The sequence below is a fragment of the Pongo pygmaeus genome, chromosome Y (genome assembly GCF_028885625.2).
Source record: "Pongo pygmaeus isolate AG05252 chromosome Y, NHGRI_mPonPyg2-v2.0_pri, whole genome shotgun sequence".
Lineage (NCBI taxonomy): Eukaryota > Metazoa > Chordata > Mammalia > Primates > Hominidae > Pongo > Pongo pygmaeus.
The window spans coordinates 5,350,952-5,367,008 of record NC_072397.2 but is presented as its reverse complement, the minus strand read 5'-3'; the positions used below and the strand labels follow the sequence as shown (position 1 = coordinate 5,367,008).

At 39.0% G+C, this 16,057-nt stretch overlaps 1 protein-coding gene across 1 annotated transcript; it reads right to left on the bottom strand.

Moving 5' to 3' along the window:
- Window positions 1–4,774: 4,774 nt before the first annotated feature.
- On the bottom strand, window positions 4,775–7,600 carry LOC129025881 (protein FAM47A-like). Its single transcript, XM_054473436.1, has one exon. It carries the CDS (start codon window positions 7,541–7,543, stop codon window positions 4,919–4,921), a length of 2,625 nt encoding a protein of 874 aa, XP_054329411.1. The 5' UTR covers window positions 7,544–7,600; the 3' UTR covers window positions 4,775–4,918.
- Between the last annotated feature and the right edge of the window lie 8,457 nt (window positions 7,601–16,057).

The following is a 16,057-nucleotide window of genomic DNA, read 5'->3' as shown; positions in this document are numbered from 1 at the left end:
AGGGAGGAAGGGCTTACCTTATCTCAATCCTGCTTCTGGCCCCGTAAGTGTTATTCCATAAAATTTATTCCATGCTGTCCTACAGCAAGGCTGTTCTCAGTTTGCAGGTAGACATGGTTTAGACCGCTGGCTGACCTGCCTGATGTTATGTAGCTTCCTATGGGTTCACTTCTGCTAGAGTGAATTTACTGCATTATTTCTTACCCCTCTCTTTTGGGTCTGGGCTTCCTTGGGTTGCTTTGTCCATTTCTAACTTTATACCCATGGCTCTGCATTCTTTAGTCCTATAACACTCATAATCTGCTTAGCTTCTTAATATTTATCATATATACCTTATTATGCTCTTCCTTTTTTAGAAGCTTTGCCTTTAATCTCAAATGCCTGTTGTATTAGTCCATTTTCATGCAGCTGATAAAGACATACAAAAGACTGGGCAATTTACAAAAGAAAGAGGTTTAATCAACTCACACTTCCACATGCCTGGGGAAGCCTCACAATCATGGCAGAAAGTGAAAGACACTCACATGCTGGGAGACAAGAGAAGAAAATTTGTGCTGGGAAACTCCCCTTTATAAAGCCATCAGATCTCATTGAGACTTATTCACTATCACGAGAGTAGCACAGGAAGGACCTAATCCCATGATTCAGTTATCTCTCACAGGGTCCCTGGCACAACACATGGGAATTATGGAAGCTACAATTCAAGTTGAGATTTGGGTGGGGACACAGTCAAGCCATATCACCTGTGAAGTCAGAGATGAGGCATTGTAATGCTGTCATCACTCTCTTCCCCAGTCCCCTGCATATATAGTATTTGCCAAGTGTTGGTGATGGTGGGGCTGATCTAGGTGCAGATGGGGGATAAATTATTTGTGGTCCCATCTGAAACAGGAGTAGGAGCAAGATTCACTTCTGTATTAATTCATCAGGTACTTTTGAACTCCTAACATTTGTACAGGAGAGTGCTGGCACTGTGGAAGATTCAAAATCACATAGGAACCCTGACTTAAAGAAAGCTATAGCCCAAATCAGGGACTATTTGGGTTAGAAGTCATCTGAGTACATGATAAAACTTCACAGTATTCTCTAGTTTTTTTAAATTTAATTTTAAATTAAAACCAAATTTGTGTTCATTCTTAGTTTAGATATGTAATTAAAGCAATAACTGTAGGCTTCAAATAACAGTTACAAGAAAACTCCAAGAATAAAAGGACACAGACGTACACTCGTGCTTGGAGATGGTAGGCACTCCACCACTCATTTATATTTTGTCATGTTGACATGGCAGAGGTCAATAAACAGTTACACAATGTTATAAAACATTAAAGATAAGCCTATCATCATTCTAAATTTCATAATCACAAAGTTAAAACTTTGACTAAAAGAGCCAAGGTAATATTGGAAGATATTTTTCAGCATTTCCAAAGATCATTGACTCATAACCTTGATTCCAGAATATGCTTGTTATTGACAATGACATCTGTTAGAATATTTGCTTTAGAAAAAAGTCCTTTTGTTCACTTAATATTTTCAAACACATTTGCTATAGGAGGTGCAGTTGCTGGCTAACCTGAGAGATAATTGTGATGACCTTACTGATCTGGTTACACTCACATTAAACATTTGTTGGTAAAAATATGTTTTTTTTAAAGTGACTCTAAAAAAGTAACTTGGAAATAAATGCAGATTCTTCTTTTTTTTTAAGTCGAGTCCCAAAACAAATATGGAAAATTACGTAAAAAGGGGTTTCCTGGCCAGAGGCAAAGTCAGAACTGCATACAGTCAGGTCTTCATTCATTCACTGGTTTATACATCCATCTATTCATTTATCCAGTCATCTATCCATTTATCCATGCGTCTACCTCCTCATTCTTTCCTCCATCCATTTATCCATCCATCCAGCCAGCCATCCGTCCATCTACCCATTCACCCACTCACTCATCCTTTCATCTACCCAGTCACTCACCCTTCCACCCATCCATCCAGCCACCCACTTATCTTTCTATCAATCCACCCACCCACTCATCCACCCATCCATCTACTCACCCATTCATCCTTCCATCCACCCAGTCATTTATCCATCCACTCATCCATCCATCCATTTACTCACCAATTTTTATCTTTCCATCCATCCATTCATTTACCCATCCACTCATCCTTCCATCCATTCATCCATCCATCTATCCAACCATCCACTCATCCATCCATCCGTCCACCCACCCACTCTTCCTCCCTTGCATCCATCCATGCATTCACCCACCCACTCACCTATTCATCCACCCACCCACTCATCCTTCCATCCATCCATTCACCTATCCATCCATCCATCCATCCATCCGTCAACCCACCCCCTCATCCTTCCTTCGTTACATTCATCCATATATTCATTCATCTATCCATCTATTCTTTCGTTAGTTAATTAATGTTATAATATTCTTGTCCAAGAGCACATATTATAACAGTGTGTCCGGAATTGTGTTAGTTACTGGAAATAGAAAGGAAAGATGCTTTTTAAGATCAATTATTCCAATGATGGTTCCTGTATATAAAATAAAGTGTTCATTAGCAGGATTTTTGAGACTTACCCTATAGGGTAAGGCATTACCACAAAGGCATTTACTAAATCTTCCTAAAGTATCAGGATTGCAAGGGTTAATCTACTCACTTATTATGTAATTGAAGGTGGTAACTGCAAAAGGCATAAAATGAGCCTTTTTAGGTCCCACTCTAACAATTTTCACTCCTAGTCAGAGCGCTGCAGAGACATCTGAGCCAGTGAAGCCAGAGGCTACTAGGTAACTGTTGGAATGATGTGTAAAGAGTCCACAGCTGCCAAATAGGAGACCCATATAAACAAACCAATTGGGCTCCATAAGTCAAACATGTGACAGGAGTAATGAGGTGTTTAGCATTTGAACGGGACTGACAGCTCTCTCTGGGGTAAGTGGAAGGAGAGGCACTGGATCCCATTGTTTAAGGAGCTGCGCTTCTGTAAAATAGAAGTTGGGATCCAAAGACAGTGAAATATAAATTAAAGAAGATGAGAGCTACAGAAAATTTTATGGAGAACAAGATAATTGAATATTTGAAGTGAGCGGTGGCTCTTGGGAAAATGATAGGAATTCATTAAATTGATAGTTCACCAAATTAATAGATTTAAATGTGTACCCACATTTACCCTTTTATTTATTTATTTTTTAGAGATGGGTTCTTGCTCTGTTGCCCAGACTGGAGTACAGTGGTGTGATCACTGCCTGATGCAGCTTCAAACTCCTGGGCTAAAGCAATCCTCCTACCTCAGCCTCCCAAGTAGCTGGGACTATAGGCACACGCCACCATACACAGCAATTTTTTTAAATTACTTTTTATAGTGATATGGCCTCGCTATGTTACCCAAGCTCATTTATCCTTTTAAGATGAGACATCAATGCCTATGTTTCTGTTTCTTTTACAAATTTCAAGAAAGACACAGGACTCCCTGTATCTTCCAAATTTGACAGTATATGTGTCCTAATATAGGGATTAAATATGTTGAGAAATTTTAGAAAAATAGGTTTTCAGAGTAAGCTTTTTACATATTTGTAAAATTTTCTTGCTCAGCAGTGTCAGTTCTCACATGGGTGGTTGGGAAACACCGTCGACTGATTTCTATAGGTTTTTTTTTAGGGGTGGTGGGGTGAGTTTATAAATTTATTCAACTTGTCTTATTGGAAACTCTCTTGTGATTGCTCTCAAATATTTTAAGAAAACATTTCATGATTTTTAAAAGTAGATTTAAGGGGTAGAAGTATAGCTTTGTTCCATGGATATATTGAGTAGTGATGAAGTATGAGCTCTTATTGTGAACATCAGCTGATAGTGTACATTGTACCCAAGAGGTAATTTCTCATCTCTCACCCCTCTCCCATCCTCCTACCCTTCTGAGTCTCCAGTGTTTACTATTCTGTTCTCTATGTATACTCATTGTTCAGCTCCCACTTATAAGCGAGAACATGCAGTATTGTACTTCCCGTTTCTGAGTTTTTCATTTAATATAATGAACTCCCGTTCCGTCCATGTTGCTGTAAAAGATATGTCCTAATTCTTTTCTATGGCCAAGTACTTTCCAGAGTGTGTGTGTGTCTGTGTGTGTGTGTGTGTATGTGACATTTTCTTTATCCATAGAATCAACTTAAGCATCCCTCAGTAGATAAAGAAAATATCCCACTTATGGATGCTGTAGTTGATTGTATGACTTTGCTTTATGAATAGTGCTGCAATAAACATAAGAGTACCTATGTCTTTTTGGTATAGTGATTTGTTGTACTTTGTGTACATGCCCATTAGTGGGAGTTTTGGATAGAATAGCAGTTGTAATTTTAATTTTTTATATTGAAAATTAAATTAACTGGTTAGTTCACTATATCTGCTAGACTTTCTTTGTCCAGAATGATGTTTAGTTGCATCAGAAAGCATTGTGGATTCCATTTTTGGATTTTTTATAGAGACCAGGTTTCACCATGTTTCTCAGGCTGGTCTTCAACTCCTGGGCTCAAGCAATCCACCCACCTGGGCTCCCAAAGTGGGGAGGATTACAGGCATGAGCAAATGTGCCCAACCCGATTTCTCTTTTAAAGAATAATTCTAATAATAATAATTTCTGGTTTTATGTATTTTTACAAATAATTGACATGATGATGTAATATTCACAATGCTTCAACCATGTGAAAGAGTGTATGTGAATATTAATCACATAATTGATAAAATATATGAAATAATGAAGCCAAAGCAAGTCATTAAGAAATATTGATAAACATTAGGTATTGAATTTACAGATGTTGCCCAAGTTGTACATCCACGGGGCCAGTCATCATAAATTATGATTGATGATTAAAATGAGAGCAAGAAATACCCAATTGAGAAGTAAATTGAAAACCGCCTAATCTTCTTCCGATGCCTCTGCGATTTCTTTGTACTTGTAAACTATCATTGCATGTTGAATAGGAGTCTTAACAGAGTCATAAGTCCATCCCTTCCTGGCAAAGAGCCTTTCAAGGATTCCAGGCATTTCATAGCCCTTGCTTAGAATGAAATCCTTAAAGGCAATTGGTCCATAAAGATCGTCAAGAACGTCAGGTTCATCAGGCTTTTTAAGTGAGAGCTTGGGGTCAATCAAAGGTTCATCACTTCTTAGCTTTTTCCACAACTTAGGCTTGAGGTACCATGCTCCATACTTCATCTTCACACGCTGTGTGGTATAAGAATTCGATGGCCTGTGGAATTTCCTGCCCCAGTGTTTTTCCTTTGAGAAGAATTTGTCCTCATCCTTTTCATCTAGCTCCACGCTGTACTTCAGCTCTGAGGAACACTCCTTTACCTTCTTAAACTTTTGGTCCTCATGGGTTGCTCTGTAGTTGGGGGTAAAGTCAAACAGATTCCTGATGGATTCTTCATCAGCTCCCAGGTCTCCAGCCCACTTGAAGAATTCACGGAGTTTTTCCGATGTGTATCTATATTGAAGAGAGTCAGAAACGCACTCTTTTGTGCTTGGTGTATCTTTCTGAAGCAGTTCTTTTATGTAGGATGCTCGAATCTTGGGAGGCTCCGAGAACTGGTGGAACTCTGGAGCTTTGGGAAGCTCCGGGCGGAGACTGGACACCCGACGAGGCTTGGGAGGCTCCGAGAGGAGACTGGACACCCAGCGAGTCTTGGGGTGTTCCGGGTGGGGATGGGACACCTGAGTCTCAGGAGGCTGCAGGCAGGGTTCCCCACAAGGGGATTTATCAGGCTCGGTGGGTTCCTCGGTTTTCTTCACCCGGGCTTCACAACGATCCCATACGTCCTTCAGCGTCCTCCCAGAATCCAGCATTTTCAGCATGTATAGTAGGAGATTGGACACCCGACTAGTGTCGGGAGGTTCCAGGCGGAGACGGCACACTCCGGTCTTGAGAGGCACTGGGTGGAGATGAGACACTTCAGTCTTGGGAGGCTCTGGGCTGAGATGGGACACCCCAGTCTCGGAAGGCTCCGAGTGGAGACTGGACCCCCGACGAGTCTTGGGAGACTCCGGGTGGAGATGGGACTCTCCAGTCTCGGAAGGCTCCGAGTAGAGACTGGACGCCCGACGAATCTTGGGAGGCTCAGGGCTGAGATGGGACACTCCAGTCTCGGAAGGCTCCGAGTGGAGACTGGACCCCCGACGAATCTTGGGAGGCTCTGGGCTGAGATGGGACACTCCAGTCTCGGAAGGCTCCGAGTGGAGACTGGACCCCCGACGAATCTTGGGAGGCTCTGGGCTGAGATGGGACACTCCAGTCTCGGAAGGCTCCGAGTGGAGACTGGACCCCCGACGAGTCTTGGGAGGCGCCAGGCGGAGATGGGACACTCCAGTCTCGGAAGGCTCCGAGTGGACACTGGACCCCCGACGAGTCTTGGGAGGCGCCAGGCGGAGATGGGACACTCCAGTCTCGGAAGGCTCCGAGTGGAGACTGGACCCCCGGCGAGTCTTGGGAGGCGCCAGGCGGAGATGGGACACTCCAGTCTCGGAAGGCTCCGAGTAGAGACTGGACCCCCGACGAGTCTTGGGAGGCGCAAGGCGGAGTTGGGATACTCCCATCTCGGAAGGCTCCGAGTAGAGACTGGACCCCCGACGAGTCTTGGGAGACTCCGGGTGGAGATGGGACTCTCCAGTCTCGGAAAGCTCCGAGTAGAGACTGGACGCCCGACGAGTCTCGGGAGGCTCCGGACTAAGATGGGACACTCCAGTCTCGGAAGGTTCCAAGCGGAGACTGGACCCCCGATGAGTCTTGGAATGCTCTAGGCGGAGATGGGACTCTCCAGTCTCCGGAGGCTTGGGGCGGAGACTGGACACCGGAGTCTTGGGAGGCTCCGGGCTTAGATGGGACATTCCAGTCTCGGGAGGCTCTGGGCAGAGACTGGACACCGTAGTCTTGGGAAGCTCCCGGCGGTGATGGGACACCAGAGTCTCGGGAGGCTTCAGGCAGAATTCCCCACAGGGATATTTACTAGGCTCAGTGGGTACCTGGGTTGTCTTCTCCCGGGCCTCACAACGAGCCCAAGCGTCCTCCAGCTTCCTCTCAGGATCCAGCTGTTTCAGCACCTGTAGTAGGAGATCTGGAGGCACATCTTCTCCCAGATTGGGGTACATAGCCAAGGGATGCTTGGCCATTAGCTGGGCTTCCACTTGCTCTACGAACGCCTTCCGTGCTAGCTGGGCTGGAGAGAGTTTGGAAAATAGGGCCGCTTTCTTGAGCAGCTTTTTCTGCACGCTTTTGGGGTCAGCTTGGGGACCTCTGAGAGATATTTTGGGGAGTAAGAACTCGTCACGGCGACAAACGAGCGTATCCTCGGGAGACGGACAGCCGTAGCGGAAGTCGTCCATGCCCTCCTTCACAAATACCCAGTTCTGGGTGTCCATGGGTGATAACCTCAGGCGCCTGTGCTTGAGCTTCGCGAAGCACTTGGAAGGCGGTTTGTTACAGTACCAGGGCTTGGAGTCCATGCCCGGGGACCTCAGCCAGTCCTGCGGCCTCTGATCCCCCATGGTGGCCCTCGCTGGGGTGCCACGTCTCCAGCTTCTGCGGTTCCTGATCCCTGCCGCTCTAGTCGCTAGGAGACCGCCAGCCACGCGCAGCCCAGGTTCCTTCCTGGAGGCGGAGCAGCGCTGACACCACCTGCGCAGTCCACGTTCTGACAGGTGTGTGGTGGAATCTCATTCTGGGTTTCATTTGCGTTTCCTGATGACTACTGATATTGAACATCTCTATATTTGCTTATTTGCCATCCTTATCTCTCCTTCGTTGAAGTTTCTGTGGATTTTTTCCCCATTTTTAAATTGTGTTGCTGGATATCATATTTAGTTTTGAGAATCCTTGCTGTGTTCTAGATGTGAATAGGTTATGAGATATGTGATTTGCAAATTTTTCACTTCATCCTTGGCTTTTCCCTTTCTTTGTCTTAACAGTGTCAAAGAGAAGTTTTTTAATTTGATGAAGTCCAATTTATCAATTTCTTATTTTATAGACTGTGCTTCTTTTGATGTATCTGTGAAAACTTGGCCTATCCAAAGGTCAAGGTTTAATTTTTGTAAACAGCACAAGATATAGATCAAAGTTTTTATTTAAAAATGTACCTATTGCTTACATATATCTGATAATTTTAGAACTATTTTTGTAAAGACTAAATTTTCTCCACTGAATTACATTTGGGAATTGGTAGAATATCAGTTGTGTATATTTTTTGAAGGTCAATTTCTGGACACTCTTTTCTCTTCCATTGATTTTTCTCTCACACAAATTTCCCACTCTGTTGGTTACTTTAGCTTTATAATAAATCTAGAAATTAGGCTGTATTAGTCCTTTAACAATGTTCTTTTACAAAGTTAGTTCTTCCTAGGTCCTTTGAATTTCTATAGAAATTTTAAAGTCAGTTTGTCAATGTCAAAAAAAGAAAGTCCTGTTGGGAATTTGATTAGGATTCTGTTGAATCTATAGATCAATTTGAGGATAATTGGCATGTTAACAATAGGAAATCTGACCGCTGAGAAATGTACAGCTTTCTATTTGTTTATGTGATTTTTCATTTTCTCAGGAATATTGTGTGTTTTTTAGTGTATGTGCCTTTCACATCTTTTTCTCTCCAGATTTTTCCTAAATATTGTTTTTCATACTATTATATGTAGTATATTTTAGTTGCAATTTCCAATTTTTTATTGTTAGCATATATAAATATTGATGTTTGGATACCCATTGGTATCATACAACCTTGGAAAACTCACTCATTATGTTCAGAAGCATTTTTGTATATTTCATTGAATTTTCTATATGTATGATAGTGTCATCTGTGAATAAAGACAGTTTCCCTTCTTCCTTTCCAGTCTGAATATCGTTATACCCCCACCAGTCCAGTTGCAATCTTTCATTTTCCTTTAAATAATATCAGTTAAATTTTTATCTCCCTTATAGTGCTTAAAACAACACTATGAAAAGCATTTTTATAAAAAATTTTAATTATAGACAAATTCAGCCTGCATTATTCCTTAAGCATATCATTTTCTCATCACATAATAATTTTTTCTGTACATTCTTACTCATTTTTTAAAAGAAGGCTTCTTACTTCCCTTGTTAGGTGCAGCTGAACAATGTTTTCTACTATACAATGTATGTATACTAAACAATGTTTTCTGCTATACAAGCAGGTACACTCTAGTTCCTCCTTGTAAATGAGGTACGATCAATGCCTCTCTTGCTTTTGGCTCCTCCTTTGTAAAACAGACACAATGTATATTCCTCTTAGGTTTCTCATTAAATCAAAGAACTAGATTATGTGTAAATCAAGATAATCTATATAACATGACTTTGTATAGTGTCTGGAACAGAATAAGCATCCTGTAAAATATTGTTAATTTATATAGTATTACTACAGTTCGAAAATAAAAATACTCTACATTTGATGTCTATATAAAGGAAAAGCAACATCATACATTTACATATCACAAATATTTTCATTTATTGATTATAAGAATCTATGTTAAAGTCTCAAGATACTTAGTAGATTTCATAATGTGAGGTTGGTAAGACCAAATTTGACAAGGATTTATTTTTAACTTTCTTTTTTTTTTTCCTTTTTTATTTTTATTATACTTCAAGTTCTAGGGTACATGTGCGCAATGTGCAGGTTTCTTACATATGTATAAGTGTGCCATGTTGGTGTGCTGCACCCATTAACTCGTCATTTACATTAGCTATATCTCCTAGTGCTATCCCTCCCCCCTCCCCCTACTGCACAACAGGCCCGTGTGTGTGATGTTCCCCTTCCTGTGTCCAAGTGTTCACACTATTCAGTTCCCACCTATGAGTGAGAACATGCAGTGTTTGGTTTTTTGTCCTTGCGATAGTTTGCTGAGAATGATGGTTTCCAGCTTCATCCATGGCCCTACAAAGGACATTAACTCATCCTTTTTTATGGCTGCATAGTATTCCACGGTGTATATGTGCCACATTTTCTTGATCCATCCATTTTCTTGATCTATCACTGATGGACATTTGGGTTGGTTCCAAGTCTTTGCTATTGTGAATAGTGCCACAGTAAACATATGTGTGCATGTGTCTTTATAGCAGCATGATTTATAATCCTTTGGGTATATACCCAGCAATGAGATGGCTGGGTCAAATGGTATTTCTAGTTCTAGATCCTTGAGGAATCGCCACGCTGTCTTCCACAATGGTTGAACTAGTTTACAGTCCCACCAACCGTGTAAAACTGTTCCTGTTTCTCCACATCCTCTCCAGCACCTGTTGTTTCCTGACTTTTTAATGATCGCCATTCTAACTGGTGTGAGATGGTATCTCATTGTGGTTTTGATTTGCATTTCTCTGATGACCAGTGATGATGAACATTTTTTGATGTGTCTTTTGGCTGCATAAATGTCTTCTTTTGAGAAGTGTCTGTTCCTATCCTTTGCCCACATTTGATGGGGTTGTTTGTTTTTTTCTTGTAAATTTGTTTGAGTTCTTTGTAGATTCTGGATATTAGCCCTTTGTCAGATGAGCAGGTTGCAAAAATTTTTTCCCATTCTGTAGGTTGCCTGTTCACTCTGATGGTAGTTTCTTTTGCTGTGCAGAAGCTCTTTAGTTTAATAGAAAAATTCCATGGACTGTATGTTACATTCAAGAGCCAATGCTTCAACAATTCTCTATAACAATACTCTAACTAGCAAGCTCATATGAGTACTCACTTATCTAAAATGCATGAGAGTTTGAAAAAATCTTCTATATTCCAAATAATCCCGGAGAAAAACATGTATTGAATCTCCTAAAGTTCAATTGGGCCTATATAAAATTTTTCATGTGCCTGTTCATTAAAACATTGTTTTTGTTCCTTAAAGCCACTTCATTTTTTTCACTTTTCACAGCAGAATATTATACAAAGGACTCACATCTAGAATACATAAATAATTCTTAAAACTTCATAAGAAAACAAAAAATATATAATACACAGTAGTTTACCATGTATAGAGATATATAGCTAAAGAAATAATTATAGATGTGTGTACATATTGGTTAGTATACATGCTTATGTTGTATAGCTCTGTCTCTGCTGAGAAACTAGAAAAAAAATGACACCCAAGTAACAACAAGTACATCCAGTGCCCAAATCTTGGTTTCTAAATACCATTCTCTAAAATAACAAAAGCAAAACAAAACAGAGATATCCTTGGAGAAATGAGGAATTCTAGGCCTGGGGCAGTGAAAACACAAGATGAGCCTGGAGTATTATGTAATGCCAGAAAATATGGAAGTTCTCAGAAAACAAAAGAATAGAAGCAGATCAGGAGCCAAACTGAAAGAGCCCTCAATGGCCAAAGTTAAAACAATTCAGGCAACAAAATGAATTAAAATTTAAAAAATTATAACACAATATAAAATAAAATATCCATGAGTCCATAGTGATATAAATAATTGTACAAATAAATAAATGAGGAAACGGGTACAAATATTTTTACAAAGAATTTCAGAAAATGTACAGGGATACTCCTCCCTTCAGGAGGTGGAAATTAATTGTCCTCCCCAGGGTGTGGGCTGGATTCTAAAAAGTAAAATATGGAATGGGAAAAAAATAGTGACCTTTTAGTGGAGAAGCCTGGCAGTTCTCTCCTTAACCAAGTGATCATTGTTAATATCAGCAGTGAGAGTTCGCATTGGTATCATGCACTCCTCTGATAGGATGTGATGAGAAAGACACTTCACTTCTGTAGTATTCTCCCCTAAATTCCGGAATCCTAGTCTAATGAGGAGAAAACATCTAACAAACTCAAGTCCAGGGACGTTTTACAAAATTCTCAAGTACTCCTCAAAACCATAAAGGTCATGGGAAACAAGTAAAGACTGAGAACCGGTCATAGACTTTAGATTAAAGAGACATGAAAACTAAATTCAATGTGGTAGGCTGGGTTGGATCCTGGCACTGAAAAAGGACATGGGAGTAAAAAATCTACAAATCTGAATGAAGTCAGAAGTTTAGTTAATAGTAATATTTCAATGTTAATTTTTTAGTTTAAATGCATGTACAATGTAAGATATTAATTTTAGGGGAAGCTGAGTGAAATGTGCATGAAAATGCTTCGTACAGCCTTTGCAAATGTTTCATAAATGTGAAATTATTCTAAAATAAAAGGTTTCCATTTTAAACTATAGATTGCATCATGGTGAATTATCAACAAATCACTATTAATCATATAAGTGAGAAAGCTGTAGCTTCTTTAAAATGCATACTTGCTGCCCGCGCCCCCCCCCCCCATACACAGTAAATCATGTTTTTTCCCTAAGTGGAGCCAGTAATCTACATTTTACATGGTCTTTAAATTATACACACCAATATGTAAGAATTACTTTTCTAAAGCCTTGTGACTTTTATAGGCCCCAAAAACTTTCAAAGAGATTAAAAACCACAGTATTAATGGTATTATCCAAAGTAACCAAATTTGCAGAAAATTAAATTTCTGCATACACTAGATGGAGCCTTGAGAACAGAATAATTCCCTTAGGTAACATGTACATACCTAGTGGGCCCACAGGATGATGAAGTCATGATAGAAGAGTAAAGAAGATACAAAGTTTGGTGACTGGCAGTGGAAAAAAAAACAAACCAGGAGTGAAAGCAACTTACTTGTGCAAACTGCCCTTCTTGGGTTGAAGAAAACTGACATCACTGTAGAGTGCAGAGAAATTACAACTGGCCTGTTCAGTCAAGAAGCACCAACTGCCTTAGTATGAAGTGTTACTCCAGAAATGAATAGTGTAGCTGACAAGCAAAACCAACACCAACAAGCTAATAAAGAAATGTTCAAGCAAGTCAAAATGCTCTGAGTGGAGCAGCATGTAATGAATAAGCAAACAAGGGAATGAGAACAAACAATGAAAATCAATGCGATGAAGTGCATTGGTTTAGTGGAGCCTAAGTATTCCCAGTTCTGACATCTTTGTGTGCCTGTGACTGCTCTTGGTTTTACCTACAACCTTTACTGCAGACTTAACTCAGGACACCATTTTCATCCTCCAGCAGACTCAAGTTATCTGCAACCTTGCTGTCTCTTCTACCCACACGCAGCACCTGCCAGCCTTTCTCAGATACCCAATCTTGTTCACTCTGATCCAACCATCTTTGGAATTCTTTTGCTTTTATTAGCTCTTGCTAAGTTTACTTTCTGTGATGGTTAATTTTCTGTGTCAACATGGCTAGGCTCTGGTGCCCAAATATTTGGTCAAACAGTCTAGATGTTGCTGTGAAGGTATTTTTTGGATGTGATTTAACATTTTTTACAGTAGATTTTGAGTAAATCAGATTTACCCTCCATAGGATGGGTGAGCATCATCCAATCAGTTGAAGGCTTTCAGGAAAAAGACAAAATTCTCCCAAGAAGATGGAATTCTCCCTCCAGACTGAAACACAGGAATCTGTTTGAGTTTCCAGCCGTCAGAATCAGGACTGCAACATCACCTTTTGCCCAAATTTCTAACCCACAACCAGCTCTACAGACTTCGGATTTGCCAACCCCGACAGTCGCGTAAATGAATTCCTTTAAATTTCCCTCTCTCTGTCTCTCTCTCTCTCTCTCTCTCTCTCTCTATGTAATATATATAAATTATATATATAATATTTAAATATATATTATATATATAAATTATATATATTATATATATAGGATAATAGGGAATAATTCAATATATAGAATATAGAAATAATAGGATATATATCGTATTATATAATATATGTAATGGGGTATATAATATATATAATATAATATATATAAGAGAATATACAATATATATAATAGGATATATATTATATAATAGGAAGTAATAGGATATATATTATATTATATATTTATATATAATATATAGGATATATATAATATATATATCCTACTTCTATATTCTATATATTCAACTATTTCCTATTATCCTATATATCACCCTCCTCTCACTCTCTCTCTCTCTACATATATGTAAAATAATAGGAGATATGTATAACTCCTATTATTTTCTTATCTTTCTGGAGAAATTTGATAAATACACTATTCATTTTGATCATTTTTCTACCAGTAACAATGTACTTGTCTTATAATGAGATACACCGCAGCAATTTTGCCACTGCTACACCCACTGATAGTTTTTCTCAGCAAGGTATGAAATATAGATAAGACCTAAGAAATAATATAGACTTAAAGATTTCCATTTTGTTCTTTGAATAAAAAAGCATAGAAGAATTATTCCTTACCTTGGCTGAATTATCAGAATCACTTGTGGCACATCTTAAAAGTATATATGCCAAGACTCTGCCCTGAGCTTGCTGAATCAAAATTCCTCCCATTGGTAATGATTTACAGCCAAGGGCTGAAATCCCTGGATACATAATAATTTGATCACAGTATCTCAGACAGGATATAGTCCAGCACTACTGATATTAATAAAGAACTTGAGGCAAAAAGAGAACAAATGACTTACACAAGTTCTCAAAAAGTGAAAATGGACAATGTCAGGCTAGTATTTTTATATTTCTAGAAGATTCACTCTATTTCCTTGTATAGATAAATCATAGAAAATTGTGGCAGTACTCCTGTCTCCTTGCGTGCATACGTATCACCTGGTCCATTCAATTCACAAATATAAATAGAATGTAATATTTAGAAAATAATCGAGCAGACGCAGCTCTATTTTATAAGGTGGTTCAGCTACAAATGAAATTATCTAGTATATAATTAGAGGACTTAACCAATGGCTAAAATCTTGGCAATTTTGTGTATGGTTAAAGTAATAAGACTTCGAGGACAGGTAAATGTTACTGTGTCATATCCTGTGATTTAACCAAAAAACACTGGTCTCACTTTCCTATTGATGGAATTTTGGTAGATGCATTCAACAAGCTGTCATACATCTTAGCTTATTTTCTAGTAGCTAGCAAAAAAAATCCAGAATCACTTCATATCATGGATATGAATAATGTAGAATAATCAATAATCTTGGTTGTCCACGAGTGCTGTCTTAATCTTATTCTTTGGCTTTGAATGCAACATTTGCATCTTTCACAGAATTCAAAATTTACAGAGTACTGTACACATACACAAATGACCAGCTAAAAGCCATGTTCTCAATAGTGTCCACTTTACCTGGCTAATGTCCAACTTGTGACGAGCAGGCAAAAATATGCAATATTAGTACTATTTACAGACAGATTGTTACAATTTTAACCTCAATTTTGAAATACGGGCTGTTAATTCTATGTTAAGACCACAGCTCTTAAAAATAACATGCATATATACACATATATTCATACCACAATTCACATAAAGGTCCAAAGTTTAGCCGGTTTTAACGTTAGTGATCAAAGCCTAATATGTATAGGCAAATGTATGTACACAATACACGTGTGAACACACCACAGTTTTCTAAGATATTATTGAACCTGTAACAAAGTGTTGAGTTGCGATTTTATAAAAATAGTTCTAATATTATGTTATTACCTTTGTGTTCATTTGACGCAACAGTACGCCTTTACAAAGAGACTGAAGGGTATTCTACATCAACCAGCTATGTAACAGCTTTATAATGCCAAGTGTCCTGTACAGAGGTTTACTCCAATGAACTGGCTTAATTTATAATGTAATCTAACTAATTATATTTAATAGCGTAGCTAGGAAAATCAGCCCCATACTCTAAAAACCGTTGTCTCTGGGAAAAAAGCAAGTGGACTTTCCTTTTATGTTCTACCTCTTAGAAGGTATAGGAATCATGATATTCTATGCAAAACCAGAGATATTCTCTACCTCTAATCCTTTCCATTGCTCCTTTTACATTTATAACAAATGAATAAGCTGAAAGTGATTTTTCATTTTGTAGCTGCAATCTGATCAGCTGAAATACTTACACTGATTTGATCCACATATTTATCAATGAATAAGGATTTAGGAAGTTATTTTCATGATTTGGACAATTGTGCACCTGGATTCATTTAGAAACTATCGTCTTTCTCTAAATGTTAGAGATGTTTAATGTGGGGA